The 25,238-nt window shown below is 35.4% G+C and overlaps 1 protein-coding gene across 1 annotated transcript in view; it reads left to right on the top strand.

Moving 5' to 3' along the window:
* The window catches only part of Nbeal1 (neurobeachin like 1), a 212,134-nt gene that overhangs the window by 55,725 nt on the left and 131,171 nt on the right, over positions 1 to 25,238 (top strand). The window contains exons 8-9 of the mRNA XM_076865627.2: positions 11,449 to 11,534; positions 16,888 to 17,194. Of these exons, the coding sequence (XP_076721742.2) occupies positions 11,449 to 11,534; positions 16,888 to 17,194 (393 nt within the window). The remainder of the gene's footprint in view (positions 1 to 11,448; positions 11,535 to 16,887; positions 17,195 to 25,238) is intronic.

Below are 25,238 nucleotides of genomic sequence, written 5' to 3'. Positions count from 1 at the left end.
GATTTACAATAAACTTTTTTTTATAAGTAGAAGAATATTGTAAAATAAAGATTAAAATTATAGTTTAATAATACAGGGCCAGTAATATGGTCATTTATTATCATTTATTGTGGTCAATTATGTACTGCATATAATTGTGTGTGCAATACTTTTATACAACTGGCACAACTATGTTTGTTTACATTAGCCTCACCACAAACATTTGAGTAATGATAAGACAGCTACAATTTGATGAGGTGATAGGAATTTTCCAGCTTTATTGTAATCTTATGGCACCACCATTGTATACTTAGTGTATCATTGATCAAAATGGTTTTATGTGGTACATAATTGTTTTGAATTGGCTAGTTGGACACAGGTGACTTTTTTTTTTTTTGACAGCATCATAGTCAGGAGTCAGTAGAACATATGTCTTTTTCTTTCTGTCAGGCCTGATTAGGGTGTTGGCTTTGGCCATTTCGATGTTGTAGAGCATATTCACTGTTTAATCTGGTGCTTGTTGATGTTGGTATCCACAAAGAACACAAGTATATTAATGTCTCCTTTGTCCAGTTAGTTAGGAGGATGCTGATGAAGGCATAATAGTCAAGATTGTTTCTTCTGGGGGCATTCTTCCAAGGATAATTGGGCTATCTTTGGGCTACATTGGCTTCTGATACCAAAAGTAGGTGACATGGATATTCTTTTTTTGTTGTTCAATTTTTTATCTTTTTCGGTGTCAATGGATCTTTTATTTTATTGATTTATATGTGATGCTGAGGATCAAACCCATGGCCTCACACATGCCAGGCAAGTTCTGTACCACTGAGCCACAGCTCCAGCCCAGATATATTTTTTGTGTGTGATTATAGACCTTTTACCACCTCTTCCTTGTCCTTTGGTTAGCTCTGGTTTTAGGAGGAATTAAGATTTTCTTCACTTGTGCTATCTTCATGAAAAAGGTCTCCAGATATTTTTATTTCATTACTTTATAATTCTTTTATGGTAAGAGAACATTAGGCTTTATTTTCATGGCCTATTTTTTATAATGAAATATTCCTTTCTGCCTATGGTATTACTCCTTGCGTGTATTGTTAGATAGTAATATAGCCACCCCAGCAGTGTTGTGATTCAGATTGTATGGTATATCATTTTTGCATTATTTATATTTGTTACCTTCCTTGTATGTTCATTGTGGCTGAAAGGAACTCTGTCATCCTCTAGTTCTGTATTAAATCAGAAAAATTATTCAGTCTACAGCTTCTCTGTAGTTGTTTGCCTGTCTTGTAGAATTTCACACTATCATGTGAGGTTTAATATTTTGATACAAAACAAGTCCTATGCATATTTTTGGATTACTTTGTGTGGTTTCCTCCATTTAATACCCTGCTTTACAAATTCCAGTTGTGTAGACCTACCAATTGTTGACATCTGGCTCCAAAACTCAGAAAATAGTCATGTTCTTTTTGGGTTCCCCCTTTTTGTGTATACCCCAGAAAGTGTCTTTGAACAGAAATCTGAGGTGATTCTTGGACTTGTTTGTTTTCCTTCTTTTGTGTATCACAGTTTTCTGTCTTTCTGGAACGTATTTTGTCCTTTTTTCTAGTTTTTTGTTTTCTTGTTTTAAAATTTTGTTTGTTTAAGCAGGAAGGCATGTGTAGTGCTGATTATTCTGACATAGCTGAAATGACTTAATTTTTAAGTCACAAATTTCTATTGATACATTTTATCTCAAAGCTTTCTTTTTGGTAGTGTTGTGTATAAAATTGAAAGTAATTCTGTCATGATCTTTTCTAAGTGTGCAGTGATGTATGCAAAACAGTATTCATTACAGAATTATCAAAAGAAAGGGGTGTAGTGTAATACTTTATCATCAGTAAAGAATGGTTAAGTAAGTGTACATCATTATAGTGTTATGTGTTTTATGATAAAAAATGAGTAAGGTAGATTTACCTGTTAAGATGTAGTAATTCGGGGCTGGGGTTATATGAAGTTCAATGGTAGAGCACTTAACTAGCATGTGTGAGGCCCTGGGTCTGATCCTCAGCACCACATAAAGATAAATACATAAAATAAAGGTATTGTATCCCTCTACAATGAGACAGGGGAGGGAGGGAGGGAGAGGGGGAGGGAGGGGGAGAAGGAGGGGCGGGCAGGGGTGGGGGAGGGGGAAGGGGAGAGGGAAAGGAGGGGGAGGGAGGAAGGTGTGTGTAATAATATGCATTTGTAAAAAACATAAAGCATTCTACAAGGCTCCATACCTGTGAATTTCACATCTTTAGATTGAACCACGGTTTAAAAATAATCAGAAAAAATTGCATCTATACAGAACATGTACAGATATTTTTCTTATCATTCCCAAAGAATACAACATAATGGCCTAGGGTTGTAGCTCAGTGGTAGAGCGCTTATCTAGCAAGTGTGAGGGACTGGGTTTGATCCTCAGTGACATATAGAAATAAATTAAATTATTTAAATAAAGGTATTGTAGCTAGCTACAACTAAAAAAAAAAATGTAAAAAAGAATATAGGACTGGCAGAGCGTATGCCTAGCATGTGTGAGGCACTGTGTTTGATCCTTAGCATTACAAAAAAAATGAATAAATAAAAAATAAAAAATACAACATTAAGAACTTTTTTTTTTTTTTTTTTTTTTAGGGGCAGGGGATGTGGCTCAAGTGGTAGCGCGCTCGCCTGGCATGTGTGCGGCCCGGGTTTGATCCTCAGCACCACATACAAAACAAAGATGTTGTGTCCGCCAATAACTAAAAAATAAATATTAAAATTCTCTCTCTCTCTCTCTCTCTCTTTCTCTTTCCCTCTCCCTCTCTCACTCTCTCTTTAAAAAAAAAAAAAAACAACAACTATTTTTTTAAAATTCTTTTAGTTGTAGATGGACACAATATCTTTATTTTTATTTGTTTATTTTTTTGTGGTACTGGGGATCAAACCCAGGGTCTCACGCATGCAAGGCATGCACTCTACCACTGAGCTACAACCCCAGCCCAACATTAAGAACTATTTATATGACATTCATTTACATTGTATTATAAATAATCTAGAGATCACAAAAGTATACAGGAGGATGTGCATAGGTTATATGCTATTTTATATATAGGACTTGAACATCCTTGGATTTTGGTATTCTGGACAAATCACCCACAATATTGAGGGAAGATTGTATATACTTTCTTCTTTTCTCTCTCTCTCTCCTTCCTTCCTTCCTTCCTTCCTTCCTTCCTTCCTTCCTTCCTTCCTTCCTTCTTTCCTTCCTTTTTCTATCCTTCTTTTTTATTATTGAACTCAGAGTGCTTTACCATGAAGCTACATCGCTATCCCTTTTTATTTTTATTTTTTTTGAGACAGTCTCACTGTGTTGTTCAGGAGACTGTCTCAAAATAAACTTAAACTTGGGCTTACACTTGAGATCCTCCTTCCTCAGCCTTAGCTAGGATTATACAGGTGTGCACCATTATGCCCAGTGCTTTTTCTTTTTTTTTTTTAAAGGTAGGAACAGATCAGAGGGAAACGTATTTTTCCTTGTCAGCATTTTTGTGCTGTTTTAGTTTTTTCTGTCACCTGTATTTGTAATATTTTAAAAATAATAAAATAATGTATGATGTTAAAAGAAAAGTTACTATTGGTACTAGAATTTTAGAATACTGGTCTTGGAATGGACCCCAGAAATGTTTTATTTAACTCTTTCAGTTTATAATTGACTAATTAAAGTGACAAGACTAATAAGAGAAAGGAGTAGTCGTAAAAAAAAGTCTTAATTTTATGTTAGGTTTGGGTTAATGTCTAACTCTGTTACTTAGTAGCCATGTTACTTCAGGCAAGATATTAACTTCTCAACCTCTGTTTGCTCATGTATAAAGGGTGCAAGATATCTTTATAGGGAATATTGTGGGAATTAAATGAGATATCATACATACAATACCCAAAATGCTATCTGAACAATGGTTTCTGTTTTCCTTTCCTTTTGCAAAATACTTTTCAATTGTTTTTTTTTATTGGTTGTTCAAAACATTACAAAGCTCTTGACATATCATAATTCATACATTAGATTCAAGTGGGTTATGAACTCCCATTTTTACCCCAAATACAGATTGCAGGATCACATTGGTTACACATCCACATTTTTACATAATGCCATATTAGTAACTGTTGTATTCTGCTACCTTTCCTATCCTCTGCTAACCCCCTTCCCTCCCCTCCCATCTTCTCTCTCTACCCCATCTTCTGTAATTCATTTCTCTCCTTGTTTTTTTTCCCATTCCCCTCACAACCTCTTATATGTAATTTTGTATAACAATGAGGGTCTCCTTCCATTTCCATGCAATTTCCATTTTCTCTCCCTTTCCCTCCCACCTTGTGTCTCTGTTTAATGTTAATCTTTTCATCCTGCTCTTCCTCCCTGCTCTGTTCTTAGTTGCTCTCATTATATCAAAGAAGACATTTGGCATTTGTTTTTTAGGGATTGGCTAGCTTCACTTAGCATAATCTGCTCTAGTGCCATCAATTTCCCTGCAAATTCCATGATTTTGTCATTTTTTAGTGCTGCATAGTCCTCCATTGTGTATAAATGCCACATTTTTTTTTATCCATTCATCTATTGAAGGGTTTCTGGGTTGGTTCCACAGTCTAGCTATTGTGAATTGTGCTGCTATGAACATCGATGTGGCAGTATCCCTGTAGTATGCACTTTTAAGGTCTTCAGGGAATAGTCCGAGAAGGGCAATAGCTGGGTCAAATGGTGGTTCCGTTCCCAGCTTTCCCAGGAATCTCCATACCGCTTTCCAAATTGGCCGCACCAATTTGCAGTCCCATCAGCAATGTACAAGAGTACCCTTTTCCCCACATCCTCGCCAGCACTTGTTGTTGTTTGACTTCAGAATGGCTGCCAATCTTACTGGAGTGAGATGGTATCTTAGGGTGGTTTTGATTTGCATTTCTCTGACTGCTAGAGATGGTGAGCATTTTTTCATGTACTTGTTGATTGATTGTATGTCCTCCTCTGAGAAGTGTCTGTTCAGGTCTTTGGCCCATTTGTTGATTGGGTTATTTGTTATCTTATTGTTTAATTTTTTGAGTTCTTTGTATACTCTGGATATTAGGGCTCTATCTGAAGTGTGAAGAGTAAAAATTTGTTCCCATGATGTAGGCTCCCTATTTACCTCTTATTGTTTCTCTTGCTGAGAAAAAACTTTTTAGTTTAAGTAAGTCCCATTTGTTGATTCTTGTTATTAACTCTTGTGCTATGGGTGTCCTATTAAGGAATTTGGAGCCCGACCCCACAATATGTAGATTGGAGCCAACTTTTTCTTCTATCAGATGCAGAGTCTCTGATTTGATATCAAGCTCCTTGATCCATTTTGAGTTAACTTTTGTGCATGGTGACAGAAGGGGATTCAGTTTCATTTTTTACATACGGATTTCCAGTTTTCCCAGCACCATTTGTTGAAGATGCTATCCTTCCTCCATTGCATGCTTTTAGCCCTTTTATCAAATATAAGATAGTTGTAACTTTGTGGATTAGTCTCTGTGTCCTCTATTCTGTACCATTGGTCCACCCACCTGTTTTGGTACCAGTACCATGCTGTTTTTGTTACTATTGCTCTATAGTATAATTTGAAATCTGGTATCGCTATGCCGCCTGATTGCTTTTGGTATTCTGGGTCTTTTATTTTTCCATATGAATTTCATGATTGCTTTATCTATTTCTACAAGAAATGCCATTGGGATTTTGATTGGGATTGCATTAAACCTATACAGAACTTTTGGTAATATCGCCATTTTGATGATGTTAGTTCTGCCTATCCATGAACAGGGTATATTTTTCCATCTTCTAAGATCTTCTTCTACTTCTCTCTTTAGGGTTCTGTAGTTTTCATTGTTTAAATTATTCACCTCTTTTGTTAGGTTGATTCCCAAGTATTTTATTTTTTTTGAGGATATTGTGAATGGGGTGTTTTTCCTCATTTCCATTTAAGAAGTTTTGTCGCTGATATACAGGAATGCCTTTGATTTATGCGTGTTGATTTTATATCCTGCCACTTTGCTGAATTCATTTATTAGTTCTAGTAGTTTTTTTGTAGACCCTTTTGGGTCTTCTAGGTATAGAATCATGTCACCCGGGAATAGTGATAATTTAAGTTCTTCTTTTCCTATTTTTATGCCTTTAATTTCTTTCGTCTGTCTAATTGCTCTGGCCAGTGTTTCAAGAACTATATTGAATAGAAGTGGTGAGAGAGGGCATCCCTGTCTTGTTCCAGATTTTAGAGGGAATGCCTTCAATTTTTCTCCATTCAGAATGATGCTAGCCTGAGGCTTAGCATAGATAGCTTTTACAATGTTGAGGTAAGTTCCTGTTATCCCTAGTTTTTCTAATGTTTTGAACATAGAGCGATGCTGTACTTTATCGAATGGTTTTTCTGCGTCTATGGAGATGATCATATGGTTCTTATCTTTAAGTCTATTGATGTGGTGAATAACATTTATTGATTTCCGTATATTGAACCATCCTTGCATCCCAGGGATGAATCCTACTTGATCGTGGTGCACAATTTTTTTGATGTGTTTTTGTATCCGATTTGCCAAATTTTATTGAGGATTTTTGCATCTAGGTTCATTAGAGATATTGGTCTGTAGTTTTCTTTCTTTGAGGTGTCTTTGTCTGGTTTTGGAATCAGGGTGATGTTGGCCTCATAGAATGAATTTGGAAGAGCTTCCTCTTTTTCTATTTCCTGAAATAACTTGAAAAGTATTAGTATTAATTCTTCTTTAAAGGTTTTGTAAAACTCCGCTGTATACCCATCCGGTCCTGGGCTTTGCTTGGTTGGTAGTTTTTTGATTGCTTCTTCAATTTCATCCATTGATATTGATCTGTTCAAATTGTGTGTATCCTCTTGACTCAGTCTGGGCAAATCATATGACTTCAGAAATTTATCAATGTCTTCACCATCTTCTATTTTTTTGGTATATAGGGTTTCAAAATAATTTCTAATTATCTTCTGTATTTCTGTAGCATCTGTTGTGATATTGCGTTTTTCATCCCGTATGTTAGTAATTTGAGTTCTCTCTCTTCTTCTCTTCGTTAGCATGGCTAAGGATCTGTTGATCTTATTTATTTTTTCGAAGAACCAACTTTTAGTTTTGTCAATTTTTTCAGTAGTCTCTTTTGTTTCAATTTCGTTGATTTCCGCTCTGATTTTAATTATTTCTTGCCTTCTGCTACATTTACTGTTGTTTTGCTCTTCCTTTTCTAGGGCTTTGAGATGAAGTGTGACTTCATTTATTTGTTGGTTTTTTCCTTTTTTGAGGAATGACCTGAAGGTGATGAATTTTCCTCTTAAAACTGCTTTCATTGTGTCCCATAGATTCCGATATGTTGTGTCTGTATTTTCATTTATCTCTAAGAATTTTTTGATTTTCTCCTTTATGTCTTCTGTAACCCATTGATCATTCAGTAACATATTGTTCATTTTCCATGTGATGTAGGATTTTCCTTCCTTCTTTTATCATTGATTTCCAGTTTCATTCCCTTATGATCAGATAAAATGCATGGTATTATCTCCACCCCTTTATATTTACTGAGGGTTTCCCTATGGCATAATAAATGGTCTATTTTTGAGAAGGATCCATGTGCTCCTGAAAAAAAAGTATATCCACTTGATGATGGTTGATATATTCTATATATGTCAGTTAAGTCTAGGTTATTGATTGTGATATTAAGTTCTATAGTTTCTTTATTCAACTTTTGTTTGGAGGATCTGTTCAATGGTGAGAGAGGTGTGTTGAAGTCACTCATAATTATTGTGTTGTCGTCTATTTGATTCTTGAACTTGAGGAGAATTTGTTTTATGTACGTCGCAGCACCATTATTTGGTGCATAAATATTGATAATTGTTATGTCTTATTGGTGAATGGTTCCTTTTAACAGTATATAATGTCGTTCCTTATCCCTTTTGATTAACTTAGTCTTGAAGTCGATTTTATTCGATATGAGGATGGCTACCCCTGCTTGCTTACGAGGACCGTGTGCGTGGTAAATTTTTTCTCAACCTTTCACCTTCAGCCTGTGTATGTCTTTTCCAATCAGATGTGTCTCCTGGAAGCATCATATTGTTGGGTTTGTTTTTTTAATCCATGTTACCAGCCTATGTCGCTTTATTGGAGAGTTTAAGCCATTATCGTTTAGAGTTACTATTGATATATGGTTTGTACTTCCAGCCATGTTTGATTATTTATCTTTTTTTTTTTTTTAATTTAGTTTGTTTCTCCATGATTAGCTTTCCCCCGTCCCTCTGTCTTTACTGATGCACTTCCCACTGTTGGTTTTGGTTATTGTTTTTCATTTTTCTTCCTCGTGTAGTGTTTTGCTCAAGATGCTTTGCAATGCTGGTTTTTTGGCTTCAAATTCTTTTAACTTTTGTTTATCATGACAGATTTTTATTTTGTTGTCATACCTGAAGCTTAGTTTTGCTGGATACAACATTCTTGGTTGGCATCCATTGTGTTTCAGTGTTTGAAATACGTTGTTCCAGGATCTTCTCGCTTTCAGCGTCTGTGATGAAAAAATCCGTTGTTAACCTTATTGGTTTATCCCTGAATGTAATCTGCCTCCTTTCTCTTGTAGCTTTTAATATTTTCTCTTTGTTCTGTATATTGGATATCTTCATAACAATGTGTCTTGGCGTTGGTCTACTGTGATTTTGTATGCTCTGTGTCTTGTATGCATCTACAATTTGTGTATCCATTTCCTTCTTTATTTCTGGAAAGTTTTCTGTAATTATTTCATTCAGCAGGTTGCTCATCCCCTTTGTTTGAACCTCTGTACCTTCCTCTTTCCCGATGACTCGTAAGTTTGTTTTTTTTATGTTATTCCATATCTCTTGGGTGTTTTTCTCGTGATTTTTTACCAGCCTTTCAGATTTGGCTAGACTCTTTTCAAGGTGATATATTTTGTCTTCATTATCTGACGTTCTGGCTTCTACTTGCTTCACTCTGTTAGTGATACTATCATTTGAGTTTTTAATTTGGTTTATAGTTTCCTACATTTCTAGAATTATTGTTTGATTTTTTTATAATCTCTATCTCTTGATAAAGATTCTTAATTTCTTCTTTTATCTGTTTATGTAATTCATTTCCAATGTGTTCTTTCACTGTTTGAATTTGCTGTCTCATATCCTCTTTAAGTTTTCATTCCATCTGTCTAAGGTATTCCTTGAGTTCTTTATTTGACCATTTTTCTGATGCCTCTAGGTCCTCCTGAATATTTAGGGTGTCCTGCATTGTTTGTACTCCTTTACTTCCTTGCTTTTTTCATGCTGCTCATGTTACTTCTTGTTCTGTTTGACTGCTGAGTTACTGTTTACTCCTATAAATTTATTTGTTGCTTGGGAGGAAAGGTATTAGAAGGGTAGGGAAGAAGTCACTAAGGAGAATGAGAGTAAGCAGATAGAATTCAAGGAAAGGGGAATAAGGAAATTGAAAAGATGTGAAAACACAAAAGAAAAACAATAGAAAAGAAAAAAAAGAAAAAAAAATTTAGAAAAAAATAATTTAAAAAAATAAAAATTAAAATTAAAAAAATTTAAAAAATTTTAAAAAAATTTAAAAAACAGCAAAAAAATGAAAATGACCCCCCCCATAAAAAATTAATAAATGCAGTCCTAGAGTTTGATTAACTTCTCTTCCAATATGTGGAGCTGTGCCCACCGGGCCAAGCTTCTCTTCTCAATTCGCGGGAACCAATCACTGTGCAGCAGCTCCTCCTCCCAGACTGGGCGGGTCTCCAATCCTGAGTGCCTAGGGCCTTCTCTTGTGTCTAGTCCCTTCCCCACTTTTCCACAAGCCAGGCCCCGCTCACCGGTGACACTCACCACAATACTGGCTACACGCCAGATCTGTTGCTCCTGGGAGCTCTATTTTCATGAATGACTGGGCACACTCTCCCTGTTTGCCGTTCCCTGAGACCGTAAGTTTGTAGAGCTTGGGGCTGAGAACCATCAGCAAATTTTGCTTGCCCTCCGGTAGCCACGCCCCCCGTAGCTGGTGCAAGAGACCTCAGTTGTCAGCACTGGTGGGAGCAGTAGCCGGGAGTTCTGCTCCGCGGGTCCCGCGCCACTCCTGATTCCCTTGGCCTGACTATCGCACTCATGGGAGAGCTGGGAGGGGTCCTTAAGGTTTCCCTGCTGTGTGGAGAGGGAAGGCTAGGGGGTTACACACCTGTCGCCACTGGTTTCAATGAAGATATCTCCTCCGCCGCATTCTGGTGACGTCAGTTCTCTGCCATGGTGGTATCGCATGTGTTCTGAGAGGCCCAGACTGATCGCCCCAGATCCACATCAGCTCAGCATTGCCTAGTGATCCTGAGCAAACAGCATTTAGACGGTTTATGACTCCCTGTGCCCGCGTAGCTGAAGAGGTCAGAGACTTGATCTCTCCGCGCCCGCCGCCAAGTTGGATCTCCTGCCGCTTTTCTTTTCTTTTTTTTTTTTTTATTTATTGGTAGTTCAAAACCTTACAAATCTCTTGACATATCATATTCATACATTAGCATACATTAGCTTCAAGTGATTTATGAACTCCCATTTTTACCCCAGATACAGATTGCAGAATCACATCGGTTACACATCCACATTTTTACTTAATGCCATACTAGTAACTGTTGTATTCTGTTACCTTTCCTATCCTCTACTATCCCCCCTCCCCTCCCCTCCCATCTTCTCTCTCTACCCCATCTACTGTAATTCATTTCTCACCTTGTTTATTTTCCCATTCCATTCACAACCTCTTATATGTAATTTAGTATAACAATGAGGGTCTTCCTCCGTTTCCATGCAATTCCCCTTTTCTCTCCTTTTCCCTCCCACCTCATGCCTCTGTTTAATGTTAATCTTTTCTTCCTGCTCTTCCTCCCTGCTCTATTATTAGTTGCTCTCATTATATCAAAGAAGACATTTGGTATTTGTTTTTTAGGGATTGGCTAGCTTCACTAAGCATAATCTGCTCTAGTGCCATCCATTTCCCTGCAAATTCCATGATTTTGTCATTTTTTAGTGCTGCGTAATACTCCATGGTGTATAGATGCCACATTTTTTTAATCCATTCATCCATTGAAGGGCATCTGGGTTGGTTCCACAGTCTAGCTATTGTGAATTGTGCTGCTATGAACATCGATGTGGCAGTATCCCTGTAGTACGCTCTTTTAAGGTCTTCAGGGAATAGTCCGAGAAGGGCAATAGCTGGATCAAATGGTGGTTCCATTCCCAGCTTTCCCAGGAATCTCCATACTGCTTTCCAAATTGGCCGAACCAATTTTCCTGCCGCTTTTCAATCTTAACATTTGATACTATTTAGTCTTTTCACAAATAGCTCTTCATGTTTTAATTTCCCACATTCCTTAGAGATGAATCATGTTGTGAAAGAAAAATTTTACTTATTTGTTTATTTGTGTATTCACAGAATGTTTTCAGGAAAGTGAACATCTCAAGGAAAGTCTTAAGTGTTGCTTATTGCACCTCTTTGGAGCCATTGTAGCCGGTGGGCAGGTGAGGACAGTGTTGAAAGTTAATATGTAAATAACAGTTAACAATGCAAAAAGCTTTTCATGGATTGTTTAATGTATTCTTTATCTTTTTATGACTTCATGAATACAGATATTTTTGAGTTTATATCTTGTTTAAAGCTAAACTTATTTCTTTTGTTTATTATCTTCCAAAATGTCTAAATAATAATATTAGCACTAAAAAATAAAATTACTGGGTAAATAAACAAATATAACAGTTTCTGGTATTGTAAATTCATATTTGTGTTGCCTTTCAGTGACTAGTTCTTACCATAGATTATAGAGGAAGTTAGTCCTATTAGTCAATTTGATGAAATGAAATTCTAGCAGTTTGGTTTCCAAAGAAAGAATTTTTAAATTTATAATTATTAAATGCATGCATACACTTTTTAGTCATGTTTCAACAAGCCCAACTTGTTTTTTATTACTTTACAAAAAAAACCTCTAGTAATGTTTCTTTTCTTTTTTATATTTTGTTAGTTGTAGATGGACATAATACCTTTATTTTTTTATTTTATGTGGTGATGAGAATTGAACAGAGTGCTTCAAACATGTGAGGTGAGCACTCTATAGACACAGCCCCAGCTCTAGTAATTTTTCTTTTCTAAGTTAAGCATTTTAAAAGCTATCTATCTCTGCTAAATTTTTAGCATAACTAGTAATTGACAGCAGGATTATAATTCAGAAAGAACTTTATGTTTTCTTTCTTTTTTTTTTTTAAAGAGGGGGAGAGTTCTTTAAAATATTTATTTTTTAGTTTTTGGTGGACACAACATCTTTATTTTATTTGTATGTGGTGCTGAGCGTTGAACCTAGTGCCCTGCACATGCCAGGCGAGTGCGTTACTGCTTGAGCCACATCTCCAGCCCAATGTTTTCTTAAAGCATAGAGTTTAGATCAGAGGTTTGTAACTTTTTATTCTTTTTGTATAACATCCCTGTTTGGCAGTTTGACAACGGCCCTTGTCAGAATTTTTTAAATGCCTGAAGTAAAGTGCATAAGATCACAAAAGAAACCAGTTATAATGAAATATGGTTACTAAAATCTTAATGAGACAAATATGTGACTTAATGTGTGCTGTTTATAACATGATATAAAAAATTTAGCTGTGATCTGTACATGGCGGCTCACACCTATAGTTCCAGCTACCTGAAAGATTGAGGCATGAGGATCCCTTGAGCCTAGGAGTTAGAGACCAACCTGGGCAATTTGGGAAGATCTCATCTCAATCAATCAATCAGTAGCAATAAATCTAATAACTAATATAATTTCAAAGGAGAGATGAATATAAGTGCTATTTTGTGATGCCGCAATAATAATATGAAAAAACATGATTTTTAACAGTGACAAAATCACAAGTTTTACTTATTACACAATTGTGGTTTGTAGCTTAGTTTTAAATTTGAAGAAAATTTAAACTTTAGTCAGAGAGTAGTGGAAATAAAGATATAATTGTTTGTATCCAAGTTTATAGATCCCTTGAATTCTCTTTTTTCCTCAGATTAAAAGTCCTATCTTTTTTTTTTTAATTATTAGCTTTTTATTTTCACATGAAATTTTTTACAACAGTGTACTATATTCTTTATATTATGTACAGTTACATATTTAAATTATAATTTTATTAAACAACCTATTGTTATAAAAACTTAATTAAAATTTGTTTAAAGATTATCAGTAATACTGTAGGTTTACTACAGTATTACTGTAGTAATACTGTAGTATTACTTATCATCATGGGCATTAGGAAGAAATTCTTTGTATGTTGAGGAAGCCTTCGTGAAGATTTAGATATTTATTTGTTTTTAAGAGCTTATGAGCCCTTTATCTTAGAGCAGTGGGAACTTTTCATCTTATAGCAATAGGAAGTTGCTGTTTATTTGATAATTTATTTACTATTTCTTATTTTGTTTGAAGATTTGCTAGAGTGTAATTTTCATTTTTCAATTAAACTGCATAAACAGGTGACTATAGGTAATCCCTTTTTAATTAATGCACCAAATTTTATTTTATAAAATTGATTTTATAAATACTATCCTGAGGTTAAGAGTATCTATTGATACTCAGTTCCCCTTTTCTTCTTTATCTTTGGCTTGTTTTTGTTTTCTTTCTAAATCATTTTTATCAAATGTCCTGTACTCAGTGGGCAATTTTTTGAAAAATTTTCCCCTCTTGTGGCTTCCAGAACAATGCTGAACTTTGTGTTTTTTAACCTTTCCCTTTTGGTACCCAGCCAAAATCCTGGTGGGCTATGTGGCCTACTCTTCACCCAGTAGATGATGTCTCCTTGTAATGTATTTTCCAGTTTAAGTTTGCTTAGTCACCTTCCTGTATTTGCTGATGTCTGATGAAGACACTGGGTCAGTGTCTTCCTATTTTTCTCATTTCTTCACTACTGTGAATAAGTGTACCTGAAAAAAAAAAATGGAAATGACATTATTATTGACTAATGGAGAATGTACTTGGATCCCATTCTGAACACATGGAGATGTGTTCTTGTTAGTGTCCAGGGGTAATCAATCCCCGAAACCTCTGTAATAAAACGTTAACATGAAAATCAAGTAGATATTAAAAGCCCAATTTATTTTTTTGTACTGAAAAATCTTGTGATCAGGGCCTAGCTAGAGTTAGATTTATATCAAAATCAGAAGGTTGCTTGTTGTTTGTGGAATGGATCTAGACAAGGGGATTTGGAAGAGTTAAAAATCTGAAGATGCAAGAATGATCTTATCACAAGGAACTGCAAAATTAAAGTCTAAAGACTGATCTCCTTTCCAAAGCATTGTGCCTGGGTTTTTCCATTGTCATATTTGTTCTTGAGATCTGTGAATACACACACACACACACACACACACACCTGTTCTGTTTTGTGTTATGTTAAAAGCAGTGGCTTTGGGAGTGACCTAGGTTTGAGTCCCATGTTCATCTCAAATTAGTTGTTTAACATTAGATAAACTATTTACATGTATTTTAGTTTATTTGTAATATATAAACAGTAACATAGCATAGTTGTAAAGACTATATGACATGTAAATATAGTACTTAAATTTTTTGCTCTTGTAAAAACTAAATAAATCACAGTCTTATCAGCTAGATTAGCAGCAGAAATAGAAAAATTATTTTATTACATGAAGAAACATAAACAATGGGCTGGGGATGTGGCTCAAGCGGTAGCGCGCTCGCCTGGCATGCTGCGGCCCAGGTTCGATCCTCAGCACCACATACAGACAAAGATGTTGTGTCCGCCAAATAGTAAAAAATAAATATTAAAATTCTCTCTCTCTCTCCCTCACTATTTCTTTAAAAAAAAAAAAAAAGAAACATAAACAACATTTGAGTCAATGACTCAGAGAAGCAGTCCACAAAAGCTCATATCCACAATGTAGGCTGAGAAGTACTGGCACATACATTCATAACCATAAAACTAATGTTCTAAGGTGTTTTCCAAGGAAATGCTGTATTCAACAATCAATTTTAATGTTTATTTCACACTGCAAAGGCTGAAAAGGTTATACTTACATTCAATTAATGCCTTGAACCAGCTATTCTAGTTGTAAAGTACAATTAACCAAAGATGTCCTCTTTGAAAGACAATACCATTTGATCAACTCATTTGCATCAGAGGCACTTTCTCAGATTCATTGGGTTTTTTCCTTCCAAGTACCACAGGTTTGGGTGCCAATTTGAAAGCAACTTGTGGTAAGAGAAAGGGCAACTGCTGAGAAGGCCAAAGGCTCACATATTCACTCACGACCTCATGCGGATGCTGCTGCTTACTTCTTTTCAAACAGTAAAAAAATAATAATAACCTGCTTATGGATTTGAATAATATATTAACTCTTTATGCATGGCACTTTTAAAAAACATTTTGAAAGCACTTTCACACCTGTTATTTAATTTAATCTTTCCCACAACCTTCTGAGGTAGGTTGGACAAGTATATCATCCTAATTTGGTGGGTGAGAAATTTATGGCAGCTAATAATAAAATTATAAGAGCTTAAATTATTTTACTTCTCTCTTTCAATTAAAAAAAAATAGTTGTAGTGTTGGGGGTGTAGCCCTTAGTAGAGAATGTCCTTAACATGCACAAGGCTTTGGGCTCAATCCCCAGCAGGATCTTCAGGGACTCAATTTCCTTCTAAATGTCAGTCTGTTATCCTTACTATTGTCTCTCAGGCCATAAGGTACCTCCTAGAGTTATAGTCATCATGGCATTTAGGACACAAAGATGAAGGAAGTAATGAAGGAGACCATGGTATGTGCCAGCTCTTTCTACAGAGATACTGAAGTTGACATTCACTCTTTTTGTTTATAAATTATTATTTTTGCCAAATATGGTGATATGACTGCAAGGAGGCAAATAACATCCAGATGAAAAAATTGATAAAACTGCTACATATAACAGTTCTATATATTTATATATACATATAAATATATGTATTATGTTGGTAATAACACATTCTAATGAGCCAAGGGCTATTATTTGCAGATGATTTTGCCTAACTATGTTCTGTTTCATTATATTTGAATTTAACAATTTTAGGCAACACATATTGCTCGTTTCCAGTTTTTTTTTTCTCTCTGTGGTGCTGGGGATTGAACCCAGGGTCTTTTGCATGTAGGCAGGCACTCTACCAACTGAGCTATCTCCCCAGCCCCTGCTTCCAGGTTTTGTGGGGCACCAGTTACTTAGTGTATTTCAGATATATGTTTGTAGCATTAGAGCCAAACCATTCATTTTATATATATATATATATATATATATATCAGTTGGTATGAATTTGGTATAATCAATTGATAACCTAAGAGAGGCTTAATTGAACTGATGTTGTTTTTAAATTCTTAGATAAGAAATCCAGATGTGGGCAATTCTAGGCTGGTATAGTAATTCAATGAAAAGAGCAAGGCCTAAGGACCTTTGATATTCCTCTTCTGCTCTCAGTAGGCTACTAGTTTAATCCTTGGACTTACCTTTACATGGTATAAAGGTGGTTTCAAATATTATTTCTGCATTCTTGATTGGAGAAGGTAAATTGACCAAGGACAAAGGAAGGGTCCTTCCCCTTTTGCTTGTAAACATCATAGTGTTTTGCCATAAATCCTTGAATAGCATTGTTACATGGTTGCCCATAGCTGTAAGGGAGGGTATAAAGTGAATTTTCTATTAGTAGTGAGGAACAGAAGACTTAATATATGTAAAATACTAGCAGTGTCTGTGAAATTAAAAATTTTATGTGTTGATTTATTAAAAATTGCCTGCAGACTTAATTCTCTTTGTTATTGCAAGCTTAACAGAACCTCAGATTTGTTTTCATTTTTATTGTCTTTACTGTTTCAGAGAAATGCTTTGCAAGCAATTTCTCCAGCCACCATGGAAGTTCTTATGAGAGTTTTGGCAGATTGTGATTCCTGGGAGGATGGAGATCCTGAAGAAGTGGGTAGAAAGGTAGAACTAACTCTGAAGTGCCTTACAGAAGTGGTACATATTCTTCTCACTAGCAGTTCTGACCAGCGCCAAGTGGAAACCAGTACTATTCTGGAGAACTATTTTAAATTGTTAAATTCAGATCATTCAGCTTTACCCAATCAAAGAAGGTCCAGACAGTGGGAAAGCCGGTTCATAGCTCTGCAGATCAAAATGCTGAGTAAGTATTCAATAAAGATAGTTTTCTTACAGTAGATAAAACATAGGGCTCCTCAGTCAACAGCTTCCTATGAGGGAGTTAAATTAGCAGTTCTGCAGCAGCAAAATGAGATGGAGAATTATGGGGAGGAAAGCAGGGAAGCGACTCAGAAAGCTAGTATGCAGAAGAAAACTAAAAATGTTGGTTCCTAGAACAGAAAGAGAATTAAAAAAGGTAACTGATGGCGGCAGTGTCGATTGTGCTGTGGCTCAGTGGGGGGCAACCAGAAGAGAGAGACTTTCCGCTGAACTTAAGAAACAGATGCTATATTAACATATCCACAACCAGAGCAGCTAATAAATTAGAAAATCTACCAAGAAGCTATGGTAATCCCCATCAAAGGTATTTGACTCTCCCTGGGTTATTGGAACAGGGGAAGCACCAACCGCTTGAAGGAACAAGGGAGTTATTGATCGGACTTCCTGAGCCAGTAGACTTGAAAGTCCTGCACCTTAACATGCTTGCTTGTGTGTGTGTATTTGTGTATGTGTGTGTGTGTGTGTGTGTACTTGGTATACTTGCTTTTTGAATATCCAAGACCAAACAGCAAAATAGGCTATATTTTTCACTGGATTGGTGAGTATGAGAGCCAATCTGAGTATAGAAGAATTTTTAGAACCCTGATGAGACTCTGCAGAGTGCCCAGAAACAAAGGGGGATTCCATTTGAAATTGACTGACTGATCTGTTGGATTAAGAATGTGACTGACAGAGGGTGGGGATATAGGTCTGAACAGGATTGGATGGAAAGTATCTCCTGTCTGCCTGCCCCCACCCACAGCCCAAAAGTATAGCACATAAACAGGGCTCTCAGAATGAAGTACAGTTCAATCCAGATTAATCTTTAGATGAATCAGATGAGGGAACTCGCCAATTGACCTGAGAGACTTACACTATCACCCCCTGATGAAACAACAAAGCCAAACTGAGAAAGAAGTTTATCCTCATTGCCTCTCTAGCAGGGGTGATCAGGCAAGGAGTGGGTAGAATTCTGCATATGGATTCACCTAATAAGTTGAGACTGTTTGGGTCAGAGCTGAAATAAGGGAATGATACAAAATTTGCATTTGAGTGACTTCTTCATAGTTGGCAGTTGCTAAAATTTGAAACACCAGATACAAAAGACTCTAAATAAACTTCAGCAATTAATCTGAATCTTTGAATGATATTAATGTCTTGGCTGATTGATATTAATCAATACCTAAGATCTCCTATACATGACTATTCCACTTCAGCTTCTTCTACACTGATGTTGTTTTCCCATTTTAACTTCTTTCTCCCTTCCCACCCTCATCCTCACCTCTCCCCCTCCCCCAACCCTTTATTCCATCTTTTCTATTTTTCTCTTTTCTCTATTTTATGTTATGTTATTTTACTTATTTACTTTTTTTTTTGGTACTAGGAATTAAACCTGGGGACTTTACCACTGATCTATATCCCCCGTCCTTTTTTATTTTGAGAAATGGGTCTCACTAAGTTGCTGAGGTCTTGCTAAGTTGCTGACTGACCTTGAACCTGCAGTCTTCCTGACTCAACTTCTCAAGTCACTGGGAGTAGAGGCATTAGCCACTATGCCCAGATCTATTTTGTTTTATTTTTTTAAATTTATTTTCTTGGTACTGGGGATTGAAACCAAGGGTACTTTACCACCTAGCTATATCCCCAGTCCTTTTATTTCTTTCTGTTTTCATTATTGTGAGACAGGTCTTGCTAAGTTGCTGAGGGTCTGAGTTCCTCAGACTGGCTTCTCACTTGTGATCCTCTTGCCTCAGCCTCCTGAGTTGCTGGGATTACAGGCATGTGCCACCATGCCTGTAATCTATATTATTTTTTATCCCATCTTCAAATTCAATTTAGTCTATAGTTTATAATGTGTAACCCTTTCAGCCTATTGAATGTTATTTTTCACTTATGTTCCTCTTGGGTTAATATATTTGTAGAGATCATTAGCAATTACTACCAAGGTTACTTGTAGCACTCTATCCTTTCAAAGAGTCATTGGAAGTTGAAATTATCACTAGGCTTATGCTGAACCTATGTGTCAAAGCTAAGATATACCATCAACGTAGAATTTATTAAAAGGAGATAACTACTCACCAAAGGACCCTCACATAAGAGGAAGGGGAATATATTTCAACAGATATGTCTGTCTGGCACTTCTGAAAACATAAGGAAACATGCAAACAAGTTTTTCCCCAAATTTACAATTCTCCAATAAGGGAAACCATACATGTTGATTGATTCATTGAGTCTCTTTCTCTCTCTCTCTTTTCTTGAGCTGCATATTGAACTCAATGCCTAATGCATACTAGACAAGCACTCTATCACCGATACCAATGAACTACATTACCAGTTCTTGGAACCCACAGATATTGATTGGGATTAAAATTACAGAGAAAAATTACTGAAATGTTGATTATTAAAGTGATTAATGAGCTAAAAGAAGATCTAGGGAATTGAAAGCAAAAATTCTGGAGGGGAAAAAATAATTTCAATAAATATAGATTCTGAAAAGAAACCAGTCAGACCTCATGCTAAGTGAAGTTAGCCAATCCCTGAAGAACAAATGCTGAGGAGCTGGGGTTGTGGCTCAGTGGCAGAGTGCTTGCCTAGCATGAGTAAGGCACTGGGTTCGGTTCTCAGTATCGCATATATAAATAAACTAAAGGTCCATTGACAACTAAAGCATTTTTTTTTTTAAAAAAAGAACAAATGCTGAATGTTTTCTCTGATATAAGGAGGCTGACTCATAGTGGGGTAGGGAGGGGGAACATGGGACAAATGAATGAATTCTAGATAGGGAATAGGGGTGGGAGGGAAAGGGAGAGGGGCAGGGGATTAGCAAGGATGGTGGAATGTGATAGACATCATTATTCAAAGTACATATATGAAGACACGAATTGGGTGTCAACATACTTTATGTACAGAGAGATGAAAAATTGTGGTATATATGTGTAATAAGAATTATAATGCATTCCGCTGTCATTTTTTAAAAATCAATAAAAAAAGAAATGAAAGACACAATAAATCAAATTAAAAATTTAGTTGAAAGTATAACCAACAGATTGGGTTATATAGAAAATAAAACTTTATACTTTGAAGACATGATATATTAACTTGAATACTCAGCAGTAATAAAAAAATATGGTAAGAATATACAAGAACTCTGAGAAAGATCTGACTTAAGAGTCACTGGAATAGAAGAGGGCATGGACATACACGCTCTTGGCATTAATAACTTTTTAGTGAAATAATGTCAGAAGAATTTTCAGATCTTTGGAATGAGATGGACATATACACACAGGAGGCCTTAGAACCGCAAATGGACAAGTTCAAATAAGAACCTCTTCAAGACAAAATGTCTAACTTAAAAAATAAGGATACAGGGGTTGGGGTTGTGGCTCAGCAGTAGAGCACTTGCTTAGCACAGGTGAGGCCCTGGGTTCAATCCTCAGCACCACATAAAAATAAATTAATTAATTAAAGATATTGTGCCCAACTACAACTTAAAAAAATAAATATTAAAAAAATAAGGATACAATATTAAAAACCTCAAGAGAAAAATGTGAGGTCATATTTAGAGGTAAACCAATAAGGTTTACTTCAGACTTCTCCACACAGACTCTTGAAGTTAGGAGTGCTTAGAGTGAAGTAATTCAAGATCTGAAAGAAAACAGTTGCCAACCAAGTTGTTTTATCCAGCAAACCTAGGCATCAGAATCAGAGAAGAAATAAAAATTTTCCAACATAAGGAAAAACTAAAAGAATTTATGATCTCTAAGCAAACACTTCAGAATAAGCTTAAAGAAATACTACATGCAGAAGGGCTTAAAAACAAATCTCAGCTCTTGAATGGATGAAGCTCATTATAAGAACAGTTAAGAAAATGAAAATTAAATATATGAAACAAAGACCAACTAAATATATGAAACAAATAAAAATGGCAAGAAACTGTAAACATCTCTCCATAATAACTTTGAATGTAAATGGTATCAGCTCTCCAACTAAAATTATAGAGTTGAAAGATTGAAAAACAAGACCCAAAACAATGCTATTTACAAGAGACTCATTGGGAAAGGCATCCATATGCTGAAGGGAAAAGGTTATATCATGCAAATGGATTTAAAAATGAGAAGGAGTAGCTATCCTTATATCTGACAAAGAAGATTTCAAGCTAATCAGATGTGTAAGGTCACTTCATAACAAGATAAAATGGTATTAGTTATATTTATGCATCAAATGTTGGTTTACCTAATTACATAAAAAAAAAGGGTCAGACCCTAAGTGCAGTAATACTGGATGATTTTAACATATCACTCTCACAATTCAAAAGTCATCCAGACATAAAATCAAGAAATATACTTCAGACCTAAAAAATACCATCAATCAAATGGATCTAACAGATACCTATAGAATAATTTTATCCATCAATAGCTGAATTCACTTTCTTCTCAGCTCATGGAACATAGCTGCAAAATGTCTATATTTTAGGACACAAAGCAGGTCTTAGCAAATATTTTAAAAATTAATATAATTCCTTGCATCTTATCAAATCATAACAGAATGAAGTTTGAAATCTACATCAAGAAAAATTATAGTTAACAACAAACACAGAGATTGATTGATAACAAACACAGAGATTGATTGATATACTTTTGATCAAAGAATGAATTATAGAAGAAATGAGGGGAAAAATAGTAAAATTCCTAGAATTAAATGAGAAAAATAACACAATGTACCAAAATCTCTGGGGCACTATGAAAATGGTTTTAAGAGGAAAGTTTATAGCATAATAGTGCTTACATTAAAAAACAAAACAAAACAGAATAAAAACCCTCAAATGTTATTCTCAAGACCCTAGAAAAGGAGGAACAGCCAGATTCCAAAACCAGTAGAAGACAGGAAATAAGACTAGATTAAATTAATGATCTATAGGAAAAAAATACCAAGTATCAATGTAACAAAGAGTTGGTTCTTTGAAAAGATTAGCAAGATTGATGAACCCTTAACCAAACTGAATACAAGAAAAAAAGAAAAAAAAAAAGAAAGAGAAGTCCCAGATCAACAAAATTATATAAAAAAGGAGATATCATAATGAATATTTCTGAAATTAAAACTATCATTAGGGACTGTTTTGAAACCTTATGTTTCCATAAATTGGAGTATCTGGAAGTTATTGACAAATGTCTAGATACATGTGACCTACCCAAATTGAACCAAGAGGATATAGAAAGTGTATACAGACCAATAGCAAGTAAAAATATTGAAGCAGTGATAAAAAGCCTTCCAAGAAAGAAGCCAGGGACAAAATGGATTCTGAGATGAGTTTTACCAGATCATTAAAAAAGAACTAATGCCAGTCTTCCCCAAATTATTTTTTAAAATAGGGAATATTCCTAAATTCATTCTATGAGGCCAATATCACCTTCAAACTAAAACCAGACAAGGACTCATCAAGGAAAGAAAACTACAGACACTATTCCTGATGAACATAGTTACAAAAATCTTTAATACAATATTAGCATTATACATTCAAAAACACATTAAGACACTTGTACATCATGATCAAGTTTCTTCCATCCCAGGAATGCAAAGTTGGTTCAACATACACAAATCTCTGTATGTAATGCATGACATAAACTAAATTCAGGACAGCAATGACATGATCATCTCAAGAGATGCAGAAAAAAATCTTTGACAAAATCTAGCACCCATTCATATTAAAAAAGTGCTGAAGAGGACTGGGGCTGTAGCTCATTTGGCAGAGCACTTGCCTAGCACATGTGAGGCACTGGGTTCGATCCTCAGCACCACATAATAATAAACAAACAAAGGCATACTTTTCATCTATAACTACAAAATTTTTTTTAAAAGCACTGAAGAAACTAGGAATAGAAGAAACTTAACATTATTAAGGATATATATAACAAAGCCAGCATCATACTGATTGGAGAAAATCTGAAAGCATTTCCTCTTAAATCAGGAACAAGACAAAGATGTCTACTCTCACCACTCCTGTTCAATATAATATGTGAAATCAGCCAGAGTGGTTAGTCAGGAGAAGAAAACTAAAGAGATACAAGCAGAAAAAGGAGAAGTCAAATTATCTGTTTGCTGATGATATGATCCTCTATTTAGAAGAACCAAAAAACTCCATCAGAAAACTTCTGGAGCTAGCAAGTTCAGCGAAGTAGCAGAAGATCAACATACAAAAATCAGAAGCTTTCCTGTATGCCAATAATGAACCTGTGGAGAAAGAAATGAAGAAAACAATTCTATTCATAATTTCCTTTAAAAATTATCTGGGAATAAGTCTAAGCAAGGAGGTGAAAATTATAGAACATTGAAGAAAGAAATTAAAGATGACCTTAGAAGATGCAAAGATTCTTTGGTAGCCAGAATTAATATTGACAAAATGGCCATATAACCAAAAACAATCTATAGCTTTAGAGAAATTCCCATCAGAATACCAGTGATGTATTTACAGAACTTGAGGGAAAAAAGTCCTAAAATTCATTTGGAAAAATGAAATTCCTAAAATAGCCATTATTCTGTGCAATAAGAGCAGTACTGAAGACATCAGAATACCTGATCTCAGAATATACTATAGAGCAGTAGTAACCAAAATGGCATGTATTGGCAAAAAACAGACATGGAGACCAATGGAATAGAAGACAGGAAAGATATAGATTCATACTCATCTGATCCTTGACATAGGTGTTAAAAATATGTGTTGGAGGGGCTGGGGATGTGGCTCAAGCGGTAGCACGCTCGCCTGGCATGCGTGCAGCCCGGGTTCAATCCTCAGCACCACATACAAAACAAAGATGTTGTGTCTGCCGATAACTAAAAAATAAATATTAAAATTCTCTCTCTCTCTCTCTCTCCCCCACTCTCTCACTCTCTCTTAAAAAAAATATGTGTTGGAGAAAAGATAGCCTTTATGACAAATGATGCTGGGAAAATTGTATATCTGTATGTTGAAGAATGAAACTGCTTCAAATCTCTCACCCTACACAAAAATTAATTAAAAGTGAATGAATCAAAGATGTAGGAATTGGATCAGAAACACTACTATTACTAGAAGAAAACAGGGTCAACATTCTAACATAAAGACATTGACTTTCTTAAAGCTCAAGAAATACATGCAGGTATTAATAAGTAGGATGGTTTCAAATTTAAAACTTCTGCACATCAGAAGAAACAAGAGCATGAAGAGAGAGCCCACAGAATGGGAGAAAAATCTTTGTTAGCTACCTTTTCTGACAGGATTAATATCCAGCATATATAAAGAACTGAATGAGCTTAACATCAAGACATCAAATAACCCAGTCAATAAATGGGCAAAGGATGTAAACACACATTTCTCAAAAGAAGAAATACAAATGGTAACAAATTTATATAAAAAAAGTCCAATATCCTTAGTAATCAGGGAAAAGCAGTTCAAAACTACATTGATATTTCATCTCACTTCTGTTAGAATAAATGGCATCCATCAAGAATATAAATTAAAAAATTGCTTGTGAGGATATGGGGGAAAAGGCTACATTTATACATTGTTAATGGAACTGCAAATTAGTACAATAACTTTGCAAAGCAGTATGTAGCTAGGATTAGAACTACCACATAACCCAGGTATCTTACCTTATCCAAATGAACTAAACCCTTCATCCTATAATGATACATGTGTATAGTGTTTATTGTATGGTAGCGCAATCAGCAATGAAGCTGTGGAACCAGTGTAGGTATCTGTCAACAGGAGAATGCATAAAGAAAATGTGGTATACACAGCCATAAAGAAGAAATATAATTATGTCAACTGCAGGGAGACCAGTAGAGTACAGGAAGGGGATCAGGAGCGGAGGACATGGGGAAGTACATGGAGAATGAAATCTACCAAATTATGCCATGTACATGTATTACCATACCATAATGAATTTTGCTTTTATATATAATTATAATGCACTTATTAAAATAGTAGTATTGGTACTAATAGAAGGGAGATA

Source organism: Callospermophilus lateralis, chromosome 9 (genome assembly GCF_048772815.1).
Source record: "Callospermophilus lateralis isolate mCalLat2 chromosome 9, mCalLat2.hap1, whole genome shotgun sequence".
Classification (NCBI taxonomy): domain Eukaryota; kingdom Metazoa; phylum Chordata; class Mammalia; order Rodentia; family Sciuridae; genus Callospermophilus; species Callospermophilus lateralis.
Note: the sequence above shows the minus strand (reverse complement) of the source record. Positions and strands in the feature narration are given on the sequence as shown.